The 25196-nt window shown below is 47.8% G+C and overlaps 1 protein-coding gene across 2 annotated transcripts in view; it reads right to left on the minus strand.

Moving 5' to 3' along the window:
* Nucleotides 1-270: 270 nt before the first annotated feature.
* Nucleotides 271-25196, minus strand: part of NOX5 (NADPH oxidase 5) — a 38257-nt gene continuing 13331 nt past the window's right edge. For both annotated transcript variants that reach the window (XM_053670111.1, XM_053670110.1), the window contains exons 7-18: nucleotides 22925-23078; nucleotides 22525-22703; nucleotides 21264-21446; nucleotides 19634-19766; nucleotides 14554-14696; nucleotides 12105-12299; nucleotides 10378-10422; nucleotides 9894-10018; nucleotides 9540-9624; nucleotides 8750-8849; nucleotides 1708-1874; nucleotides 271-1003 (exon numbers count right to left, since the gene is read on the minus strand). In XM_053670111.1, the coding sequence (XP_053526086.1) occupies nucleotides 872-1003; nucleotides 1708-1874; nucleotides 8750-8849; nucleotides 9540-9624; nucleotides 9894-10018; nucleotides 10378-10422; nucleotides 12105-12299; nucleotides 14554-14696; nucleotides 19634-19766; nucleotides 21264-21446; nucleotides 22525-22703; nucleotides 22925-23078 (1641 nt within the window). In that variant the 3' untranslated portion in view covers nucleotides 271-871. The remainder of the gene's footprint in view (nucleotides 1004-1707; nucleotides 1875-8749; nucleotides 8850-9539; nucleotides 9625-9893; nucleotides 10019-10377; nucleotides 10423-12104; nucleotides 12300-14553; nucleotides 14697-19633; nucleotides 19767-21263; nucleotides 21447-22524; nucleotides 22704-22924; nucleotides 23079-25196) is intronic.

Genomic DNA, 25196 nt, shown 5'->3' on the forward strand with positions numbered 1-25196 from the left:
AGCTGGGGTGCGGCTGAGCTGAGCTTCAGGTGGCGACCTGCTTGATTTCTGGCACAAGGCCCTTCTGTGACCCTACAGACACACAAGCACTGTCTACGTCCTATTTCTTAGTGAGTGAGGAGACAGGGGGCACTGACAGGCAGAGCAGAGGAGGGGCACTGAGGGACACCCCCAGGAGGGAGAGACAGAGAAGACAGAGAGGGAGGGAGAGAGGAAAAGGGGCACAGACAGAGATGATGGGGAGACAATGACACAGAGAAAGGTAAAAAATATGGTGCTCATCTCTCCCTACGGGAATAGATTTCGGAGAAAATATGCATTCCGAGTCTCACCCCAGATCTTCAAAATCAGAATTTCTGGGAGTGCAACCCAAGAATCAGCACTTACAGAAATCTACTCCGAGTGGTAAAGTGTGCTTTGAAATGCATCACAAAGCAAGAAACACTGCCGGGTGGGGGGAGGGAGGGAGGGACAGATAACATGTCCTAAACCAAATACAGCAAAATGTTCATTGAAGACTCTAGAAACTAGATAATACTGTTCACTGTACAATTCTCTTAATTTTCTGTATGTTTGAAAATTTTCACAAAACAACAAGGGAGAAATTTCCCAAGTGACTGTGGTGATTCGGTGAGTCTAGGACCCCTGTTGTAGGGGGAGATCCCCACGGGGGCTTCTGGAGGAGCAGCTGCCCTGGAAGCCCCCCGCCCCAGCCCCTGGTAAGGGGAGCCCATCCGTCCGTTGGGGCCTCCGGCTTCGCATGTGGAGCAGGATTCAGTGGCTGCCCGAGGCTGGGCCCTGCGGGGTACTGGTAGCAGTGCCATCCAGCTGGCTGGTGGCGTCGACTGGGGCAGAGCCTGGAGAGGAGGAGCTAGAAGTTCTCCTGGAAGAATCTGAAGCCAAACCGCTCGCAGTGGGCCTTGAGCACCTTGGCCAGGGCTGGGGAGCCACAGAAGAAGACCTGCACCTTGCCCTTGTTCTCCGCGGCCACTTTCTGGAACACCTGGAGTCCACGGGGTTGGGGAAGAGCAGAGCGAGAGGTGAGACTGTGGACCCGCCCGGTGGCACACCCACCTGAAGCTGACAGTGTAATGGGTGGGCAGTGGCAGCGATGGCCCCTGTCCTCATGAGGAACACTAAGACTCAGTTGCTTCTCTTCAGAGCAGAAAGTCCAACATGCAGCCATTCGTCCACCCATAACCTGACCCAGACCCCAGAGAGGGGGTGGGCCAGAAAAAGCATAAGACCCAGGCCCTCGCCCAAGGAGCTGTCTGTGGGGAAGTGCGTACCACACCAATTGCTGGGCTGGCGGACTGCAGCGTGGCCAGCCAAACTCGACTGCCTAAACCTCAGGTGGTGCCCAGCTGGCCGCTCCCTCCAGTGAAATGTCCCTTCCCTGAAGTTAGGCACCCCCCCCACCACTGTGGGGTCCCTTTTCCACCCCAAATTCTGCTTAAGAATCGCCTTTGGGGAAAGTCCTCTTTGTTGCCCAAGCTCCACTGGCATCCCGTTCCCTTCTCGGCTCTCACCAGGGACCTGAACATAGGTTCCCTGCCGCAGGTCCAGCCCTGACATACTGATGGACTCCAGATGCCGGCCTCATGCGTTGCCACTGGCTGCTTGACCCTCGTCTACCCGGCCCCTGCTTCAGGCTCTCATCCCCACTGGTCCCTCCCTGCAGGCTGAGTGCCTCCAACTGGCCTTTACCTTGTTCCAGTCTGGCCGCCCAGGCTGGGTGCGTGTCTGCAGGCCCGTGATGGAGTCCTTCTTCTCCTTGTTGGCCACAAGGTCGAGAGCCATCTGGAGGCCAATGGCTTTCATGTCATTTTTGCTGAGTGCAGAGGTCATGTACATGTGCAGCTCCAGGAAGCGGCCTGTGTGGTGGGAGGAGAGGGTGACATTGAAGGGCCAGCAGCAGTGACGGTGACAAGGTAGAATGTCAGCCACCTTGCCCTGGAGCTTAGCGAGACACCAAGAGGGCTTGGAACTCACAGCCACTGTGTTCCCCCAGGGCCCCCACGTGACCAGTGCAGTAGAGAGGAGCGATGCTCCCTGCTTGGGCCGGGCCCACCCCGTGCACCGTGCACACAGGTTGGTTTTTATCTGTTATCCAATGTGAGCCTCACAATCACCCAGGAGTTCCAGTTCAAGAGGGGAATTAATCCCAGGGCAGCAGAGCAGTCCTTGGGCTCTAAAGTGTGTGTCTTCCATTCCACATGGTGCGTGCTCAGCCAGGCTGGGAGCACAAGGCATGCACACATGCGAAGGTAACTGGGACCAGAGGACCAAGGGCTGAGTGAGCGCTCAGAGAGCACGTGCTACTGGTGCCCAGGGAAGGGCTGGACAGACAGAGCTGCCTCCTGGAAGGGCGGGGACTGGGTTAGGTCTTGGAAGACGAGCAAGGTTCAAAGAAGAGATGAAAGTTCTCCACTAGCTCTCTACTGTTTTGTGGGGAACCAGGAGCCCAGTTTCCCCTTTTTCTTAAGGTCTTGGCCACTGTTTAAATGCAAATGGCCTTAGAAGGGATACCACATTTTATTTCCCATATCAGTGAACTTGAGCAGTGCTGGGAGGCGTGGGAGGGACAGTGAGGGATGTCTGCCTGAGAGAGCCCTGTCCCTCTTCTCCCTCCTGCAGTCACCACACCCCGAAGAGGGGTAAGAGAAAAGAGGAGGAGACGCTGTGAGGGAGGGAGGAGAAAGATCTGACCTGTCATAGTTTCACCCTCTCCAAAATAGCTGAGGTTGAGACATTCGTCCCATTTCTGGGATGCTCTCCTAAGGAAATCATCCAAGGAAGGAGGAAAAAAACTACGTGCATGCACTTATTAATAACAGCTTTACTTATGATAGTGGAGAACCGGAAATTAAAAATATAGTTAGTAGTAGGAGCTTGACTAAATAATTTGTGGCAAACCACTAACTGTATCATTCATTAATAGCCATTAAATACTGCTACTTCCATTGCTAGTTTTATTGAGTAGTTACTACTTCTGCCACTATTAAGTTTATTGAGCAGTTACTATTACCATTACTACTGTTACTACCAAATATATTGAGCAGTTATTAAGCTCCAGCCACTGTTCTAAGTGCTGTACAGATGACATCTCATTTAATCCCCACAACAGTTCCACGAGATGGGTATGAGTCATAGCCATATTTTTCAGATGAGGAAACTGAACCAAAGCAGTTAAAAATGTGCCCAAGCTTCTATAGCTATCAAGGGATAAAGATTGCAAACCAAACAGAATGACTGATGCTTAAGCTATGAAAATTCAAAATAAGTCACAAATTCTTTAACTCAAACTATCATACAAAATCAAAATTAAAATTGAAATCAGAGGCTACAAGTTTCAGATGCAGTTTATGCAAAACCTGGGTGACAATTTGCCTCAAGTGACCTTGAGAACAGGAGGCACTGGGCTAATGCTTATACCCTTCGTTTCCCCAGATCGGGAGGAAGCAAGCAGCAAAGACTTACACACCAGTAACTAGAAATTTAAATTAAATCTGTACTGTTCCCCTCCCTTGTCATCATAAAATCCAGTCTCTAATGAATTATTATACATAAAACCATTTAGAACAAAGCGGATACTATAAATATTTGCTATAATGTTATTTACAAGAAAGGGCAGGGAGAGTTCCTGTAACATTCTAAGGCTTAACAGTTATCTTCCAAAGACTGTTGACTTGGGCTTTAAGGCTTTGAATGTTTGTTGTAGTCATAAATTACATCTGTTTGAATGTTTCTCATAGAAAACTATCTTTGATTACTTGAACTTATAAACTGTTTATTATAGGAATTTCAATTTACTCATGGCAACCTTATGATAATTAAACTGCCAAAGAAGATCTACTTCCAATGAATTCAACCAGTGTAAAAAAATACTAATTCTCTTGAAGTTAGAAACATATCTAAAGATATTCCTCCCTGTATAAGTTATTCCACAAAGAAAGCAAAACAAAACAACAACAACAAAATGAACCTAACAGGTTAACTTCAGAATGCAGGACAAAACCTCAGTGTGCCACGAAGATGTCCCGTGTGATGTAACTCAGAGAAGCATGTTGTCATACATACTAAGCACTGGTTTAGTAAACAATGTAGAATGTACACTGGGTGGGGAGGGGTGGACTGCGGGGCTGGAGGGCAGCATTTGAAACATTCATTTTAGATGAAGGTGTAAAAGGAGGGACCATACAGTAAAAGAACTCACAGACGCTAAAATGCTTATTTTAGACCGCTCTTTGGGTGTTTTTATTGCCACTGCATCAGGGGAAATATTGAAGCTTCAATCTCAATAAATATACATGTTTATTCACATGTTCATTTCTACTAACTGGTTCCATGCATTGAACATATAGGTCAGAGTAAGAAGAATTATATATACTTTCTCACCTTAAACGATGGACAAAATGCATAAAACCACGGTCAACGGGTACTATGGGACTGTAAATGGCACCGGAGCAAAGGAAGTGAGACCTGTAATTGCCCCAGCCTGGAGCTGGTCTCACCAAGTGAGGAGACAGAAACTGGGGTTCGAGGAGGCCAAGACAACTAGAACATGCAGGCCCAGTACCAGAAAAGGGGAACTGCAGAGAGACAGAGAGAGAGAGAGAGACAGAGAGAGAGAGAGAGAGAGAGAGAGAGAGAGAGAGAGAGAGAGAGAGAGAAGGAAGAAGAGAAAGAGAAAGGGAGGAAGAGAGGGAGTCACGGAGGGAGCTAGCTCTGGAAATCTGCATAAAGCTTCCCCTCAGCCTTTGGCTAAGCATCAATCTGTACATTTGTGAAAGAAAATTGCCAGAAAACACTAGGTTGAACAGTACTTGGAGCTCAAACAGAGGTGGGGCAATTTGGACTTCCACCAGCAAGAGCAGAGAGATCTTGTAATACCCAGGGCAGTAGGCAGAGTCCTCAGAGGTGTAAGGTCTTACTTAGTAGTGAGGTTAAATTAGTCCCGCAGTAAAGTCTGCTCTGGACTCACCATACCAAAGTTGAATGCAAGTCTTGAGAGGATCCAAATTATCCTAAATAATGTAACTGTGCACCAGAACAAAAACTAAATATTATTTAAAGAAACACCACAAAAGAACACAACGACATGCAATTCACAATGCCCGGCATCTAATAAAATGACTGGGCGTGCAAAGAAGCAGAACACGATTCATAACGAGGAGAATATCAATAATTAGGAACAGACCCAGAAACAACAGGTGTGATGGACTTAGACAAATATGCTTCACAAATATGAGAATGTCTGAAAATCAAAGCAAAGCAGGTATGATGAGGAGAGAGATGAAAGGCACAAGAGACCCAGAAAAATACAAGCTCACTGAATAGGATTAACAGATATTTAAGGTCCCTTGGTTTCCCAAATAAATTTTAGTATCAGCTTCTCAACATGCATTTTTTTAAAAACCTGCTTAAAGTTTGCTTCAGATGGGAATAACAGAAAAGATGCTGCAGAAGAAAAGATCAGTGACCTTGAAAACATAGAAAGGGAAACCACCCAAAATGAAGAACAGGTTGAAAGGGAAAAATAAAAAAGGACGGTGTCAGAGACCTGTGAAATATCAAACCGTCTAAAATCTGTGTAATGGAAACGACAAGAAGAAAAAATGGGAAGAAAGAATGGCTGAAATTTATCCAAATTTGATGAAAACTGTAAGCCCACATATGCAAGAAGTTTAATGAACTCCAAGTACAAGAAATGTGAAGAAAACCACTTCTCAGAAGTGTTTTGTAGTTTTCAGTGTTCAGATCTTGCCCATATTTTGCTACACTTATCATTAAGTATTTCATGTTTTTCAAAATTTTTCAATTACAAATCATTCGTTGTTAGTAAATAGTGATACAGTTGACTTTTGCATATTGACCTTACTTCCTGACCTTGTCAAACTCACTGTGATGCTGACATAAATGAAGAGCTAAAATTACAACATTTTTATAAGGAAACAGAAAAGAAAATACTCAGGACTTGGGTAATGCAAAGATTTTAGGCAGGACAAAAAAAGCATGAAGAGTTTAAAAAATTGATCACTTTCATTTTATGCTTCAAAAGAGTTTAATAAAATGAAAAGATAAACAGCAGACTTGGGACAAATGTCTATGAGATGCACACCTGAGCGAGAACCTGTTTCCAGACTCCAGAGACAATGCTTACAACTTAATAAAGAGAAGACAACACCTGGGTTTAAACAGTGGACTAAATATTTGAAACTTTACAAAGATGTACAAACAACGAACAAAAACATGAAAATATGTTTCATATTATTAGTCACTAGATGAATGCAAATTAAGAGCACATTAAAATACTACTACACACCCTCTAGAACAGCTAAAATTAAAAAGACCGCCCACGCCAAATCCTGATGAGGTATGGCACACCTGGGACTCCCATCCATTATCGATGGAAATGCAAAATGGGAGGGTCCCTTTGGAAAACAGTTTGGCAGTTTCTCAATAAAGTTAAACCTAACACACACCCAGCAATCCCACTTCTAAATATTTATCCAAGAGAGATGGAAACACGTCCACACAAGAACTTAGATGCACACATCTATAGCAGTTCTACTTAAAATAGCCAAAAAGTGAAAACAACTCCAATGTCCATCACCTAATGGATAGAAAAACAGATTGTGATACATCATAAAAAACTACTCAGCAATGAAAGGAATTAACCACTTACTGGTACATGCAACGACATGGATAAATCTCAAAGATATGTTAAGTGAAAGAAGTAACACACACAAAAGACTACACATTACATGGTCCCATTTATATGAAATTCTAGAAACCATAATGAGAGAGAGCAGAGCAGTGGTTGCTGAGGACAAGTTGGGGGCGAGGGCGTTGATGCAAAGTGGGATGAGGGAGCTTCTGGGAGCAATAGAGATTTTCCTATTTCGATTGTGCTGATGGTCACACAACTGTACACATTTGTCAAAATGTCACTGTATTCGTTATACAATTATACTGTGGGGGGCAACTTTGCCTGCAAAGTCCCCCCGTCCACCATGGATGAAAGTGAAACTACCAAGACATGATCTGCTTGGGGAGGAAAGGTGGCTGATTCCTCAAAGGAGAAGGGCCAAGAGCCCCTTCCTCAAGGGGCTTTTATTGGGTTCGTTTGCACAAGAATACAGGTAAGGATCAAACAATAGATAACATTCAAAGAACCATGACCGCTTATTCTCAGTCAGGGTCAGATAGCTAAAGAGCCATACAACTTTGAGGAACAAACTTCTTGCTTGGACCCTTATCATTTAAATGAGAGCATTCTAAATAAAGCAGGTTTCAGAGGATTTTACATATTCTTTCTTAGGCCTGATCACCCCGGTGCCTGCTCTTGGTTCCTGCTCTAGGATCCTGCTCTAGCCAGCAAAGGGCTGCACTGCCTTCCCCATCATGGCTTTTTAGGCTTAAGTGGATTAGAGCCAGGAAGCACTTCTCCCAGATGGAAATGGGGACTCAGGCTATGTCAGAATAGCTGGGAAGGGGGGGGTGGGCGGTGGAACAAGGGACCATCACTCCTCTTTGTTGCAGCCCCCCCAAGTCCTTCCATGAGGGCCTCCCAAGTAACTGAGTCTGGCTTAGGTCACCCCCCTCTGAGGGGACACACCTTGTCATAAACTAACTGACCAAGCATTGGGGGCAGGGGACAAGCTTTGTCTCCTTAGTGGCTCACATTCCGGAGGTCGCTCACTCAGCGTTAGCCATCGGGGGCAGTTACAACTCCTGAAACTAGGCAGAGTGGTTCCAAACAATACTGATGAATTTTATTGTATGTAGATTATCCCTGAGAAAACTTTTTTTAAAAAAGGGATGAACAAGAGTCATCTGAGAAGTCTGTTAAAAGTGTATATTCCGGGACCCTCACCCAGACAAACTGCTTTGGAAGATCACTGGTGAGGCCTGGAAATCTAAATTTTTTAAATTAGATTATTTGTTTGTTTGTTTGTTTATCTAGTGCAGAGAAAGTGGAAAGAAGGGAGAAAGAGAGGGAGAGAAATATCGATGTAAAGTGCAAAACAGTAAGTTGCCTCTCACACACCCGCAACCCAGGCTTAGGCCCTGAATGGGAATCGACCCAGTGACCTTTCCCTTTTCGGGACAATGCCAAACCCACTGAACCACACCAGTTAAGAGCCGGAAACCTGAATTTTTAACAAGTACTCACTTTGTATTAAAAGAAATATAGTGAGCCCTGGCTGGGTGGCTAATTGGTGAGAGTGTCGTTCTGTGAACCAAAGGCTGTGAGTCTGGCCCTGGTCCAGCACGTTCCCGGCCTTTCGTTCAGTCCCTGGCCCAGCTGTGAATGGGAGACAGCTGAGTGCTGTTTCTCTCTCTTTCTCCCCCTTCCTCTCTCTCCAAAAGTCAATAAAACATATGCCCGGGTAAGGATTTAAAAAATAAAAAATAAAAGGAAAGAAATGTAATGGAAAAGAGAAATTAGAAAAAAAGAAGGGCATACATTTCTATAAGCAGTGAATGAGAAGAAAATACCAACAGGGACCCTTTAAAAGCCTGGAATAGTCTGGATAGCTGGGTACGGTTATGAATGACTTTTTCCTCCTTTAGTTTTTGTTTCACGAAATGTTACATTTAAGTAGGAAATAAAAGGAACCCTCTCTCCCCTGTATTTTTTATAGAAATGGAATAATCGAAACACCTTCTCCAAAGACCAAAGACCCTGACCCTGGGCCCCCCCACCTCACACCCACCCCCTTGGGCCCTGTCCCTCTCCTACCCTCCTGAGTCTCCTCGGCCTGGTCCATCTCCAGCTTGGTCAGCAGGCTGACAAACCACTCGAAAGCCCGCTGGTGTCGGTTGATCCAGATGAAGTCCACCTAGGGAGAGGGGCCTTCGGTCTGAGCCGGGGCCTGCCTGCTCACGGCATGCTCGTACCTGTGGTCTGCGAGGCCACCCTGGTGTGAGCAGGGCACCGCGCTCATCCCCTTGGAACACAAGGGAAAACCGAGGCTCACAGAGGGAGGGGCCTTGACCAGGTCACTGAGCAGCAGAGGACCAGGCCAGGGTCCTGACTGCTGGGTCGGGTTTTTCTGCAATACTCTCTTGTCACAGCACACAGCACTCTAAGATCTTACACAGAGGACAGCCAGAAAAACATGACTTATTTTTGAAGGGATTCTTGGAAGTGGCCCAGTCAAAATAATACATGTTCAAAAGGCAAACATTTTCATTTTTAAAACCATCACTGGGTGATGTTAGTAAGCGTCATGGCTGTAGCTGAATCCAGGCTGCCTGACTTTCAAGCTCCTTGGTGTCTAATGAGATGCTGTCTTCAGAAACTCTCAGAGGTGACAAGGGGTGATGGCAGGGGGCAGCCTGGACACTTAGGAGGCACCAAGAAAATGTGGAGCACTCAGGGGGGTCTGGGGACCAGCAGACCCCAATAGGGGAGAAGTCATCCGTCTTCTATCTTGGCACACCTATCTTGGCACAGGAGGGCCTGGCCCTGTTCCAGGTGCCATCCCAGGGAGAGGGCTCCAGGCCCGCCTACGGGAGGCCACGCTCACCTTGTGGAGCTTCATGTCATCGTCCTGGACGCCCTCCATCCACGAGTGCTGGCAGCTGGGGCAAATGCGCTTTCTCTTCTGGTACCTTAGGGGAGGTGGGGGCAGGGGTTTTGAATGCAGGGTGAGTAGGAGACTTTTCAGGACCCCAGAGAACAGGGCAGGGAACAAGGAGGGAGGGGGAGTGACAGAACCCATCCTATGAGGAAGGAGGGGGATGAGACCCAAATAAGAAAGGCTGGAGGAGTAGGGGAGGAAAGACAGAGAAGGGGAGAGAAGGGGGCGCGGAAAGAAGAGGGGAGGGCTGTCTCAGGACTCTGCCAGGAAGCAGGCTGGGGCCACGGCCTGTCCACCTACCTGAACATGATGCTCTGCAGGATGGAAGCAAAGGGGGTGATGCCAATGCCCGCCCCAATGAGCACCGCGTGCTCAGAGGCGAAGATCCTGCGGGTGGGGGTTCCATAAGGGCCATTGATGTAGCACTGCGCACGGGAGAGTTTGGAGGAAAGAGGGTGAGTGGGTACGAGGAGAGCTGGACCCCAAAACTTCAGGACCCGCTTTACACACAGGCAGTCCTCTCCTGGCCTGGGACCCAGGTCTAAGGGGCTCCCACTCCTGTGCTCCGAGCACTCGTCTGGGAGAGCCCTAGGACTCCAGAATGCAGAGCTGATGGGAGCAGGGCTCACCCAGCGTCCCTGTGTGCAGCTGGGACAGAGGGTTTGGTTCCATCACCTGGATACCTGGAAGTCATCCCATGGGGACCTGTGGGACTTGGGCATCGAGGGCCACAGCTAGCCTTCCCTACAGGCAGGTGGGGGCAGGGTTTTCTGGAACCACTTACCTTGATGTTACAGAATTGGTGGTTCTCAGGGGACAGCTCGGAGACCTGTGAGGAGTACAGTAGTGAGCTGTGGGTCTCTGGGAGTGGGCATGTCAAGCATCTCTCAGAGGCTTCCTGGCCCTTGCCGGTCTGAGCAACTTTACGAAAAGGGAATTGCTTTTTCTGCCCCAACCATTCCAGGGAGCACAGAGCACTTCAAAGGGAGAACATCAGTGGTGTTCTGGAAAATACACTTTTCAACATCACCACTAAAACTTCCGATTTTGGTGTTTGTTGATTCCTGGTGTAAATAGTGCCATCTGGGCTTGCACCAAGGTCTGTGTTTGGTAACACTCACTCCCAGTTTCATGCATGTAGCCAAGTCCCCTGGCCTTGAACATTTTTTAAAAGATTTATTTTATTTTTAGAGAGAGGGGAAGGGAAAGAGAAGGAGAGAAACATCGACACGAAAGAGAAACATTGATCAGTTGCCTCTCAAATGCTCCCCAACCAGGGTAGGGGAACTGAACCTTCAACCCAGGCCTGTGCACTGACCAGGAATCGAGCTAGCAACATTTCTCTTTGTGGGACAGTTCCTACCAAACAGCCGCACCGGTCAGAGGTTAGACATTCTTTTCCCTCAGCCTAGAGCAGTGTTTCCCCGGCCCCGGCTGACAAATTCCTGTGCATCCTTCAGCATCCAGCTTCTTGGAAGTGGCTGCCCCTCCTCCTCGAAGCAACTGCCCAGCTGAACCAGACAGGAAAGCCAGGGGCCAGCCTGACTGAGCGCTACCTGGGGTCAGGGAGCAGGCCCGCCTGACTCCTCCAGGACTGAGCAAGGGCAGGCAGTCGGACTAGATTTGTTGAGTTCAGATTCTGGAAAGTAAAGGAAACAGACCCACAGACAGGCTACAGGGCCCTGTGCTAATTCCCTCTCTGGGGCCAAAAGGCAGAGTTAGGAGTGACTTCACAGTCAGCCAAGCCAATCCCTCATTTCACAGCTGAGTCTGAGAGTGCACCAGCGAGGCAGTCAACTCTTCAGCCTGGGTCTCCTGCCTGTCCAGTATTCTTGACATTCCCCGTGCCACTCCTTCATCTGGGGAAAGCTGCATTCCCCATGGTGTTAGACGTGAGCTACTTACGGTGGCTTAAGCAGTGTAAGTACTCTGTGAGCAACCTTGTGCCTTTTAATTTTCTAAAATCCTGATTGCAGAGAGAAAGCTTTATGTTATAGTTTCTACGTCTTTAACACTTACCAATCCCTCGTCTTTTTTTTCTTTTAACAGTGAGAGAGAGAGAGAGGACAAACAGACACGGGCAGAGCAGTGGACTGCAGCTTCCGGCTCCAAGCCTTGGCAGGCAGAAACATCTGGCAAGAATCTAATAACAGCTGGTTTTCATTGTTTTTACTTTTAGAGCTGCTTTCTGTTTATGGCATGGGATACTAGTTTTCCATTAACAAGAGCCATTGAAAGAGTCCTTTTTAAATACAACTAAGTTTAAAGTCATGTTGGGATATAAAGAGAAATGCTAAGTAGGAAATACCTAATGTTAGGTGGGAAGTGAATATGGCAAAAGCTACCAAGGTGGGACGCAGATGACTGGCTGCAGAGACACCGTGAAATGTGCGGTGCTCCCTAAATGTGGACTACCCTGAAGGCCTCCCCTGCCAAGTTCCAAGGACCCGCCACTGCTGGGGACACAACCCACTGGCTCTCCAGCCTCTAGCCCAGCTCCCTTAGCCTTACCGGAATCGGGTAGCTGGCGGGGGCTCCCCACTGTGCCTGAGTCCTGTCCTTTGTCCCTGTGTGCACCAGGCCCTCGTCCCCCTGCCACGGAGTATCCTCATGTCTGAAGGATGTCAGCTCCACAGTGACGTCCTTGTTGGAAGCCACCGGTCCCTGTGCCAAGGTCTTGGAGTCGTCAGGCTGGGGTTGCAATCCCTGTTTGGTTTCAAAAAGGGAATTGCTGTATTATTTAAATCACAAAATGAATCCATTAGTTTTAAAGATTGAGATATTACAGAACCTTAATGAATAAAGTGAAAAAGTACCTGAATCAGACAATATAACTTCTCTGAACATTTTCTCATGTGCTTCCAGATTCTCACTTGCTCTCTCTCTCACACACACACACACTTTTACAGAAATGGAACATACGACTCTGTGACCTGGTTTTCCCACGAATTCCATCGTGTCTAGGTTTTCATGCTTCCTGGTGCTTATCTTTGTTTAGGTGACCCACGGTTCCATTATCAGGGTGATTAGTAACTTATTCAGCTTCTTCCCTATTGTGAAATTCTGATTATCCTCATTTCTGTTAACAACTACCATTCACAAAATTGCACCTTTTCCATCTCTATGCTTTACCCCAGTGATTTTTCAACTGGTGTGCTGCAAGAATTATTAAAACATGCAAAACACCTGACTATTCAGTCAGGGGCACTGACCTCTTTTCCCTTAGACTGTCAAATAAAAAAATGACAACAACCAATGCAACAATGGACATTCGATGTGAATGCCCTGTCTTGAACCATAAACACGCATATATAGGTCATATCAAAGAGCTATATCTTGGTCATGTCACATAATAAGGCTGCATCTGATTGGTTAATTCTTGGTACCAGATATACTCATATACAGGTATAGGTACCTAATATTTATTAAAGGCACTTTGGAACAAAAAGGGTAGGTAATTACTATTATTATTATTTGTAAGTCAATCAAAATGATACCTATTTTTGTCAGAATGGCAAAAAATGTATTTTTTGATGTGCTGCAGAATTTGGTAATTAGCTTATGCATGCCATGAGATGAAAAAGGTTGAAAACTACCTCTTTACCCTGATTTATTTTCCTCATAGTATTTGTTATTATTTGATACAGTATCTATTTTGTTGGGTAATTGTCTATCTCTTCACAACGTAAGCAATGACTGTGTCTATCTTGCTTACTGATGTATCTTCAGCATCTAAAACAGTACTTGGAAAACAGTAGGTGCTGTGTTCAATACATATTTGCTAAATGAATGAATGAACAAGGTGATGAACATACTTCTTGTACACCTATCTAATTAGCTTTTTTAGGACAAATCCCTAAAAATGGAATTGCTGGGCCAGTGGGTATACTGCACATATGGCCAAACTTTCCAACAGAAAGACTGTGACAACTTATTTTTTGGCAGCAATGCTAAAGGCCCCAAGGAAACACAGATTTTAATGGTTCCCGGGGTACCAAGGCTCTCCTGGTATCGGAAGTCAGCTTCCTCCTTCAGGAAGTATCCCCTGGTTAACGGCAGAGAACGCTCTCTTATTTCCACCTAGCCCTCCATTTCCTAAAGCTTTGCTCTTGGCAGCATTCTAGAAGGGTCCTCTGGTCTGGCCAGGCAGGATTCCACCCAGTTTTCCCACTGGACTTTAAATTCTTTTAGGGCAAGGCAAGGCTCAGTCAGACCTGAGGGCTTCTCTTCTTTTGACCTTCAGCAGGGTTTCACATGTGAACCTGCCTCCCAGCCTGGTGGTGCAGCCCACTACATTTCAGGCACCATCGGCCTGCTTCATCTATTCTTACTTCCTCCATCTGTGCTGCTCTGATCTGTGTCTTCCTCCACTCCCAGCACTGAGGAATACAGGCACTGTATTCACTCCAGGAACTTGTCAGCTTTGTGGGTTTCACTGGGGCTCAAAAGACAATGATGCTGATGCTGATGCTGATGGTGTTGATGATGACAATGAATGGCCCACCTGGACCATGCAGCCTAGGTCACTCAATACTTTACAGTCATTCATTCCATTGGTCCTTAAAAGAAATGTGTGAGAAAGGGAAGCAAAAGAAGGGAATCACCCCAATTCATAAATGAATAACCTGAGGCTCAGTAAAATAAAAGGATGAGTGGATGGCCATACAGTTAGCAAGTGGTGGAGCAGACATCAAGGTGAATTTTCCTGATCTCAACTGCCCCTCTCTTTTCATTATTCCCCCACCTTCTAACAGAGAACCTGGTCTGGGGAGCACCTGGGGGTCAGGCTTCAGGGAGGTTCTTGCATCACACAGAGCTCAGCTGCCTTGGCCCCCGCGCTGCTGCTCAGACAATGTACACACCGCTGCTCAGTGATCGGTGCCCACCAACTGGGAAGGAGGCATCTTGGTCCCCATGTGTTGGCCTCCATGGTGGACACTTCCTTCCCACAGCCACCTACCTGGGGCTTCTGCTGGCTCCTTCTCATTCTCAAACTCCTTGACAGCCTCTTGGAGTCACAGCCCACTGGGTCTGATGCCTTGAAGGACTCGTAGAGCCTGTTTGTCCACTGGCCTTCTGACCGGATGTGTAGCCAGATGGTATCTGAACAAGAGATGGGCGGGGGAAGGGGACGTGGGTTGTCAGTGCTGGACTCCAGTGGGGTTCTCATCTGAGGGATTGGGGCTGGGTATTCACTGCTCAAGTCCTGGACTGAATGTCCTTCCTCAGATCCAAACCAGCAGCCACGGCCACAGGACATGAAGATCTGATCTCTCTTTTGCAAATTTCCTCAGTGGAGTCAATCTAAGCCTACGTAATAAGGGTTTAGTCTCCTCTGCCAAGGTGGGGTCACAGCTGCCCCGAACACACTAGGAGCTCCCTAGGGTCCGTGGGGTCCCCGCCTTCTCTATCAGGCCAGGATCTCACCAAGGAGGGGATCGTTTCCCTCCCACCTTCAGCCAGGTCCCTATTAATGGCTCTGCACACGGTACAGACCAATGCACACAGTACGTGATGGGACCAACGACTTTCATTTCACCCAGTGCTTGGTGCTTACTAAGGTTCTTTATTAAGTGGATGACTGGCAGGAAGTGGTGGGGGCGGCCACCCTTCTGCTGAGGGGACCAGAGAGAATCCACACCATTAGAGTGAGGAGGCCCCTAAAAGATCTCCTTTTTCTTTTCTTTTCTTTTAAACCATGAACGGTTTTGGCAGTTCTTGAAGGAAATGAATAGACTTCTCCTCAAAATAAGGTTTTTAATATATAAAGTAACATACATAGGCATTACAAATGAAACCAGTCATAATGAGAAAGTTATCAAAATATTTTAAAAAACCAAATGTGTGCCCTGGCTGATGTGGCTCAAAGGACTGAGTGCCGACCCGCGAACCAAAGGATTGCAGGTTGGATTCCCAGTCAAGGCACATGCCTGGGTTACGAGCCAGATCCCCAGTAGGGGGCACTCAATAGGCAACCACGCATTAATGTTTCTCTCCCTCTCTTTCTCTTCCTTTACCCTTTCTCTGAAAATAAATAAATAAAATCTTCTAAAAAACCCAACTGTGTGGTTTAGGAATACATGTGCTTCTTTATCAACACATGATATACTCCCCAGTGGGGAGTGGCATGGCCACTGGAATTCTCTAGTAGTGCCGAGGCATCAGCCACACTGTTGTGTGATATGAAGGAATGTACAGTTCTTATTTAGAAAAAGTCACAGGTATTGCTAACACTACTTTGGGTTGTTATCTGCATTCCTAATTGAAAAAAGGGCTGGATTTCAATTAGAGGTTAGTGAAAATAAAGATGTAGGTCTTCCCCCGTTCAAGTTCATGAATAAACTGGTTTAACTCTGTATTTGCAGAGGCCCCAGGAGATGTGACCTGCTCTCACTGCTTTGTGAGGAAGGAACTGAAAAGTCAGGACCAGAGCTCATCTCCTCAGACTCTGGTTCCCATGCCTCTCTCTCAAGTTTCCTCTCCCTTTCTGATGCAAGTGTGTGTGTGTGTGTGTGTGTGTGTGTGTGTGTGTGTGTGTGAGAGAGAGAGAGAGAGAGAGTCTGAAGGGGGAGGCTATGCCTTCTCTACACAAATGCACCCTGAAGTGCTTCACACAGTGACTCACACAAAAGAAGCCTCCCTAAATGTCAGCTGTATTCAGCCAGCCACAGCTGCCAGCCCGAGTCCCACTCCTGGTTTCTGTAACCCAGCTTTGTAAACAGAGCATTTACCATTCCCCATAAGGACTCAGCTCATTGCCAGAGGTTCAGGGCTCAAGAGACAGGCAAATCCCTAGCTGAGACCCTGAAGAAACCCCTTCAGAAACTGGTCAAATAAATGACTTGTCCATACAATAAACATAGTCATTATCATCAGACTAGTAGCTACCTGCTGGAATACTATGCAGCCATGAAAAGGGAAAGTTCTTTCTAAAAGAACCGACATGAAAAGATTTTCATGACATCCTGTTCACTGATAAAACGTTGCTTGCAAAACAGCATGAACAGTGTGATCCTACGCATGTAAAACTATCTCCGCATCTGATTATCCATGTGGGTGTACAGGTTGGACACTGCTCACCAAAAGATTGACAATACTTTTCTTTGCATGGAATTATTTGAGGGGTTTTAATTTTCTTTTGTACTAATTTCAATGGGCAGACCCAGTAAGGCACACAAGGCGGCTGGCTGACCACAGTCACACATTCGTGTGCAGATAAACCAGGCAAAAAATGAGCAGTGAGACACACCACGCAACTCAGGGCCCCAACACTGGGAAATAAAGCCTAAAAGCACCAATTGAAAACACTTGTGGGAGTTGAGGTGCCAGGAGAGACTCCCAGCCTCACAGGAGAGTTCGTTGGGGAGACCCACAGGGTCCTAGAATGCACACAAGCCCACCTGCCCGGGAATCAGCACCAGAAGGGCCCAATTTGTTTGTGGGAAGTGGCAAAAGGGACTGAAATCCAAACGGAGCAAGTGCCATTGTTCCCTCTCTAACTCCACTCCCACATACAGTGTCACAACCCAGTGACTGGGTTGCCCCACCCTGGTGAACCCCTAAGGCTCCACCCCTCATATATAACAGGCATGACCAGATAAGGCTCAAACGGAAGAACAGATCAAAGCCCCAGAGCCAATACATCTAAGCGACCAAGAGGTAGCTGACCTAACAGATGCGCAGTTCAAAGCACTGGTGATCAGGATGCTCACAGAACTGGTTGAATTTAGTCATAAATTAGATGAGAAAATGAAGGCTACAATAAGTGAAATGAAGGAAAATGCACAGGAAACCAATAGTGATGGAAAGAAAACTGAGACTCAAATCAAGGGAGTGGACCAGAAGGAAGAAAGAAACAACCAAACAGAAAATAATGAAGAAATAAGAATTCAAATAAATGAGGAGAGGCTTAGGAACCTCCAGGACATCTTTAAAAATGTTCCAACATTCGAATTATAGGGGTACCAGAAGGGGAAGAGGAACAGCAACAAGTGGAAAAGTTATTTGAACAAATAATAAAGGAGAACTCCCCCAATCTGGCAAAGGCAACAGACTTCCAGGAAGCTTAGAGAATCCCAAAGAAGTTGGACCCAAGGAGGAACACAACAAGGCACATCATAATTACATTAACCAAGATTAAAATGAAAAAGAGAATCCCGGAAGCAGCAAGAGATAAGGCGACAGTCACCTACAAAGGAGTTCCCATCAGACTGTCAGCGGATTTCTCAAAAGAGACCTTACAGGCAAGAAGGGGCTGGAAAGAAGTATTCCAAGTCATGAAAGGCAAGGATCTACATCTAAGATTGCTCTACCCAGCAAAGCTTTTATTTAGAATGGAAGGGCAGATAAAGCGCTTCTCAGATAAGGTGAAGTTAAAGGAGTTCATCATCACCAAGCCCTTATTATATAAAATGTTAAAGGAACTTATCTAAGAAAAAGAAGATCAAAAATATGAACAATATGAACAGTAAAAAAACAGCAAATTCACAGTTATTAACAACCACACCTAAAACAAAAGTAAATTAAGCAAACAACTAGAACAGGAACAGAACCACAGAAATGGAGACTGCATGGAGGGTTAGCAACAGGGCAGTGGGAAGAGGAGAAGGGGGGAGAAGGTACAGAGAATAAGTAGCATAGACTGAAGGTAGAAAATAGACAGGGGGAGGGCAAGAATAGTACGGGAAATGTAGAAGCTAAAGAACTTATGACACATGGACATGAACTAAAGGGGAGGAATGTAGGTGGGAGGGAGTGTTCAGGGTGGAGGGGAATGAAGGGGGAAAATGGGACAACTGTAATAGCATAATCAATAAAATATATTTTAAAAACCAGAAAGGGAAGAAAAATAGAAAGAAAACAACTCACCCTCTTCAACCCTTATCCCTATGTTTGTCTCATTGTATGTCCAGGCCACCAACCAGGATATTCCAGGGCAGGTGGTGTGCAGTCTGAGTGGCCTTGGCCTTGGGTCTGCACCCTGAGCTGTGGGAGATGGGTCCTGCTGAGCCCCGGCTAGGAGGCATCCTAAGTGAAGCTACCTCTTAAGGGGATCTGTCAGAGAACTCCTTTACCCTTCATGAAGCCAAGCAAGGGTCTCATTGTGACCTGCCTTGCCAAGTCTCTCCTGACAGAAGCACCACCTGAGGTGGGAAGGCCAATCTCTGGCCTGGCCAGGAGGGCAGAGGTCCGGGTGCTGGTTCCAACAACAGCCCAGGACCAGAGGGAAGGCACAGGCATGGTGGGGGTCAGAGGACAGCTGGGCCAAGGGGGTTCGGCTGGGCAGTTCTGTGGGTGCTGAGGACCCGCAGAGAACTGGGAGTAGTGTAGGACAGACGGCGGAGGGTGAGAGGGAGTCTGTTGCCCGGGGGCTCCGCTGGGCTCTTGCCCACAGGGAGCGGGAAAGCCTGGCTTCTTGTCACAGACCCCCTGTGACAAGTACCTGGAAAGTATCCAGGTACCCCTTCCTGTGTGCTGGCCACTTAAGACATTCATGGGCTGCCAACTGCCTGCGCCACCCAGCTTCTAAATCTGCATTCAAAATCCTCCTGGTCTCACACGAGCTCTAACCGGCTTTTCCAGCCACTGCCTTTCATCACTTTTCTGACCCTCTCTCCTGTCCTCCCACTCTCTCTCTCTGTCCCTCCCCTCTTAGCTCTAACAACACTGGATGTTCCACGCTTCCAGTTTTTCATGCTTTTGCCTCTGGTCCTCCCTCTGCCTCCTCCTGCATCTCCTTCCCTGCCTACTAAACTCCTACTAACCTTTCAAAGTTCAGCTGCAATGCCATGTGTCTATGAAGCCTGGCCCACTTATCCCACCATGCCAGGCCCTCCCTTGCTACCCTCACAGTATCTGGTCAGCCCTGACCACACCATTCAGTGAGCGTCTGCCCATCTGCCTCCTTGTTTCAGAGGGATTTTTTGGAGGTCAACTTTGCACCTCTAGTTCTGTTCACCTCTGTGTGCCTGGCTCCAAGCCTGTGCTTAGCACACAGAAGAACTCAGCAAATGCCTCAATGACTGGACGACTTAGCATACCTTTCTGCTCTGGAGCACTGCTGATGGTGAAGGGGTGCCACTCATAGCGAGCAATGGTGGGAATGTTCAGATACAAATAGTCCCCAGGCCTGTAGTTGAAAAGAGGGGGCCTCTCGATGAGGAGATGAGTCACCTGAGGAAAGAAGGAAATCAGCATCTTTTGTGCAGATCCAAAGCTGTCCGGGGCCCGGAGACCAGAGGGCAGAGGCCCGGCTATCTTCCACCATAAACCAGGCCAGCTCAGACATGAGACCCTTCTGTGCCTTTGAGTGGGGGCCACCCTTGAACATATCTGCCAACCAGGGCAAGACAACTATCAGAGAAGGGAGGAGTCAGGAAGGGGTTTATAGCTTGATTCTATTTTTTTATGGTGTAAATGCTGCTTTTTAGTGGGCCCCCGCCTCTGTGAAGCCCTCCCTCACTATTCTAGCTCCTTTCTTGGTACTTCTGTAGCACTCGGCCAGCACTGAAACCACTGACGGTCATCTCCCCTACAATAATAACACCCTCCCGGGTGATAGCATCAGTTTATTGAGCACTTACTGTGTGCAGCACTTTAAGTGCTATCTTTAGTCCTTACAGTAACCCTTTGAGATTAATGTTATACTTTCTCCACTTTCTGCATGAAAAGCTGAGGCTCAAAGAAGTTAAATAGCTTGCTCAAGACCATCAGCTAGGAAACCATAGAATTCGAATCCTGAACATAAACCACAGCCTCATTATTAACTTCCATGTCCTCCCACTCCAGTTGTCCAGAGCCCTGCCCACCCAGCGCTGTCTTCCCTTTCTCCATAAATGGCCCCAGTCATTCCCCAACTACCTGGCAGATGTCCTAGCCTCCTTTCTCTACCCTAAAATGCATCCAGTTACCTTTTGAGTCTTACTGTGATAGGCTCCCCTCCCCACATCAAAGCCACTACCTAAGTTCAGGGTTAAGGCCCTTATGAGTTCTCATCTGCATATGTGCAACAGCTTCCCTAACGATCCTCTCCAAGCCACCTTCCACAGAGAAACTGAAAAAATCTGTCTGGAATATAAAGCAGCTTAATACCCCTGCCTGGTCCAGGGTTCCCTGGGGCCTGCAAGTGAGGCTCCATTCACCACCAGGCCCTGCCCAGGCCTGCAGCGATACCCTTCCCTGTCTTGTCTATCCATCAAACTCCTCCACATCTCTTGAAACCCTGATATGGCATCTCCCCCTTCATTCAGAAGTCTCCTCTGACGTCTCCAAGACAACGAGTGTGATGCCTCCTGGAACTCGACTTCTCTCACCAGCGCAGCCCTGCACTACAGTGAAAGGGCCGATTCCCTGCTAGCCTCTGGACCTGTGAAGAGCAAGACAGTGCCTGAGCTCTCAGTGTGTCTCTGCCACCTAGTGCAGGGCCTCCCACCGTATAGGCACTTAATATATGCTGCCTGAGCATGTTCTATGCAGGCCTGGCCTTTAGTGGTATCCTGTCATTCTCCTTCCTACAGTGTCACTCCTGAAGGGCTGGACTGGGTCATGCACTTTGCTTGTCCTCTCCACTGCGCTGGGGCTCCTATTTCCTTAGGGGTAGAACAGGGCATCGAGCCGCTGCACCCTACCACCACCTGCATCTCCCCTTGGCCTCAGAGGCCATTTTTGCACCTTGGAGGGAAGGAGACTGACTTCCACGATGCTCAGGGCTGCCATGCGGGACACTACCAGCCCGATGGCCTTCTCCAGGAAGAACACGATGCCAGGGACCAGCAGCCACTTCCAGAAGTTGGGCCCATGTAGGATGAGCAGGATCCACATGGGGAGGTAGGACAGGTGGGTCCAGTAGAACACCTGTGGGGATGGGGGACACAGTTGCTGGGGTTCAAAGCCTGGGGTGGAACAGAGCCAGGGCTCTGGGTCATCCTTAAAGCCAGGATGGTGCCCAGAGGTTTGGACATACACTCCCTCTCCTGGTCACCTGGCTGAGTAAAAGGCTGGGCGTGGGAAGCTCCCTTGCTTCTTTGTTCTGGGGGCCTGGCCCAGGGAGCCTAGAAGGCAAGATTCCTGGTGCCAGCAGGCAAACATCTGGAACATTCCCCTGGAGATGTTCTGAGCAGAGTAGGGCACCCCAAAGGGCTCATTAACAGTAATGTCTCGTCACACTGACCCTTTCTCAGGGGAAAGAAAGAAGAGACAGCAGTGGTTTTCTGGGAAGGGAAGAGAGCTGAGCACTGAGGTTTAGCATGTGCCCTGCGGCTAGCTTGAGACGTGGCCTAGTAAATGACTTTTCTGAGCTTTAGATTCCTCCTCAGTTGAGTGAGGATGCTGATTCCTACTTGAAAGGATTGTCGCTGGCCCTAAGTGGGTGCTCTGTATATGTCTATCTCTGAGGTGACAAGATCAGTCCAGGGGACAGCCAGGGTCTCCAAACTAAATCGTCTGTGACCTCCTGTGTCTTGAGGAGGTTAGAGAGAAGGAAGCAAAAATGAAACTATTATAACATTTTGGGGCACCTGTGTTCCAGGTAGGTAGTTACTGGCTTCACATATATTATCTCACTTGATTCCTAAAAAAACTTCAAAGGTAGAAGAGTACAGCTTAATTTTACAGATGAGGAAGCTGACTGGCCTGAAAATAGTGGGGTGGGGATTAGGACCTCGGGGGCCTATGTTCCTTCCCCTCCCTATGCCATTTTGAGCCCAGTTTAATCCAATTAGGTCAAGGGAATGAGCCAGAGAGTCTTCTAGAGCAAAATATTTGCATGTGGCAGACATCAGCCATAGCCCAATGGCAGAACTCAAATCACATGCACATAATATGCATGCTGGCTGGGAACCTTCCTGGACTCTGGAGTAAGTTAGAGGGCACATGCCACGAAATGAGGGTGGGAGCCCAGCCTAGGAGAGGCAAAGGAGCAAGGACTGCGCACCTCAAAGTGACCGTTCCTGCGGATGCAGGAGCTGGAGCAGGCGAACATGAGGAGCAGCAGCAGTAGGAGAGCCACACCGGTCGGTGAGGCCAAGCCGTGGACCCAGCCAATGCCAGGCCTTGTGGTGAGCAGCAGTTCCCAAAACTGGAAGGGGCTGGACTCAGACTGAGCCTTGAGTGCTGGAGACAAGCACAAGACAAGATCTTCCCATTTAACCTTCCCTTTGTGTCTCTAAGTCTCCCCATCATATACCCAGGCAAGCAGGGACTTTTGTCCAGAGTTCTGGTTATCAAGGGCAACACTTCTTCACCCACTGGGCAGGCAGGACACATGGGGGCTGGATAACTAAGTGATCTGTGAAAGACTCAGTCCCACCATCCCCAAGCCCCAGGCTACTCACCAAAATTCACAACATGGGCCACAGTGTGTACGATGGAGAGTCCGACCACCACGTAGCCCATAAGCTGGTGGAACTGGATGTTCTGGTCCAGTGGCAGGACTTGAGCCAGCCACGTGGTCCTCAGCCATGTGAGGCAGCGCCTGAGCATCAGTACCTGGCAGGTACAACGGGTGGAAAGCCACCTGGCTCTCTCTCTGCTTTGTCCTCCTTCTCCGGCAGTTATCTCCCTGCCTCCCTCTGACCTAGCTGTGCTTCCTGAAGGGGCCCCATCACCATCCACCCTGCCCCCAAGCCTTCTGTGCTCTTCTGGGTCTATAGCTGTGGTCTCTAAGACCCCAGGGGTGTGAAGAAAAAATGTTACAGAATGCTTACTGGTATTACTTTAATCTAAACCCATGAGAAGCACATATGGCTTTACTAACACTGAATATCTAGGTTGACGTGGTGCTCTTTCAGTCTGTATGTTAGATGGGCGCATGTCACATGTGGCTCTCAAGGTGTCCTGGGGAAAGACTTGGTTTCCAAGGGACTTTTGACAAGGGCTCCCTCACTTGCTCAATTGCACCTAGATATGTGGACTTGCAGATTACATTATCTATTTTTAACTTTAAGATAACTACTCTTCATAGAAGTGACAAGTAGCTTAAAAAGATTCACTGCAAAGAAAACGAAGATTGAAAACAGTGTTGATAATGCAATAGCAAGTTACCGAGAAAATGAATCATGAATCTCCCACCCTCGATAGGAACTCTTTGTCCCAGTTATGAGGTTAAAATTACAATCCACTCTAATAAGAAGCTGATATTACCAAGAGGAGTGTTTGGCCCTGGCTGGTGTGGCTCAGTGGATTGGGTGCTGCCTGCAAACCAAAGGGTTGCTGGCTTGATTCCTGGTCAGAGCACAAGCCAGGGTTGTAGACCAGGTCCCCAGTCAGGGACGTGCAAGAGGAAACCACACATTGATGTTTCTCTCCTTCTGCCCTCCCTTCCCCTCTGTCTAAAATAAATAAATAAAATCTTTGAAAAAAGAAAAAAAAGAAGAATGTTTGTACTGGAGATGTACATTCCTGACCATTAAAAATGAACCTTGGCTGCTCTGAATAGTGTGGTTCAGTTGGTTCAGTATCGTCCAGCAAAGTGGAACATCACCAGTTCAATTCCCAGTCAGAGCTCATGCCTGGGTTGCTGGCCTGGTCCCCTGTTGGGGTGTGTGTGAGAGGCAACCAATCGATGTTTCTCTCACACACTGATGTTTCTTTTTTTCTCCTTCTCCTCCCTTCCCCTCTAAATAAATAATTTTTTAAAAAGTCTCTTTGGCTTTCTACTTTGTAAAAAAATTAAGCCTGGGGTTGGGCCAAGGCCAGGGCGCAGGCAGTGGGTGGCAGGAGTGAGTGTACACTGACTGGGCTGGTGGTGGAGTGGCCCTGCTCCTGGTGGCAGAGTTCATGCTGGCCAGATTAGGCCCTCAGCTACTTCTTTCAGGGAAGAGGGCCAGTGCAGGTACTCTTGCAACCAGAGATCTTGATCCACAACCATAGGTTGGAATTTTGGTGGGCCAGCCATCCTCAGACACCCCACTTAGGACAGATGTCTGTGTAGGTAAACATAACTTGCCTTTCCACACAAACAACAGGCTGGTCCCACACCCACACGTGGCAGATAAAAGCCAGGAGGGATATCTCAGGAGCCACGGATCCCATCCCCACACCAGGCCCCCCAGCCCAGGGTTCCAGTGTAAGAAAGGTAAGTCTCCATAATTTCTACCTGTAAAAATCAGTGGGGTTTGAGGCTGTGGAAGACAGAAACTTATCGAGTCCCAGGCGGTTCATCTTAAAGGGCTCACACACAGACTTACTTGGACTCGCTCCCTCTGAGCTCCAGTGCAGGGGCGGATTGAAAGGCATCAGAGATACATGGGCAGGAAGTGAGTTGTCTGGCATCAGGTTGAGAGCTGGAGGGCAGCCCTCTCCCAGACAGAAATGCTGGCAGAGGCCATACTTCCTTTTTAGGCTTCAGATTTTCCTAAATTCTCTCAAACAAGCAGAATCTGGATTCAGGTGCTAAGATGCACCAGACCCAGGAGTAGCAGCATCTGGCCTTGGTTCACAGCTTGGCCTCACCTGGGCACCTCCAAGCCCAGCACAAGTAGCAGCCATCTACAGATTGTTTTGTAGCTTATGCTGTATGACCCCAGACAGAACATAGGATGTGGTTCATCTTGAATGTGCCAACAGCAATCAAAGCTCAACTATAATAGGAAGGTATACATAGCC

This window comes from Artibeus jamaicensis, unplaced genomic scaffold (assembly GCF_021234435.1).
Source record: "Artibeus jamaicensis isolate MK-2021 breed Jamaican fruit bat unplaced genomic scaffold, CSHL_Jam_final contig_548, whole genome shotgun sequence".
NCBI lineage: Eukaryota > Metazoa > Chordata > Mammalia > Chiroptera > Phyllostomidae > Artibeus > Artibeus jamaicensis.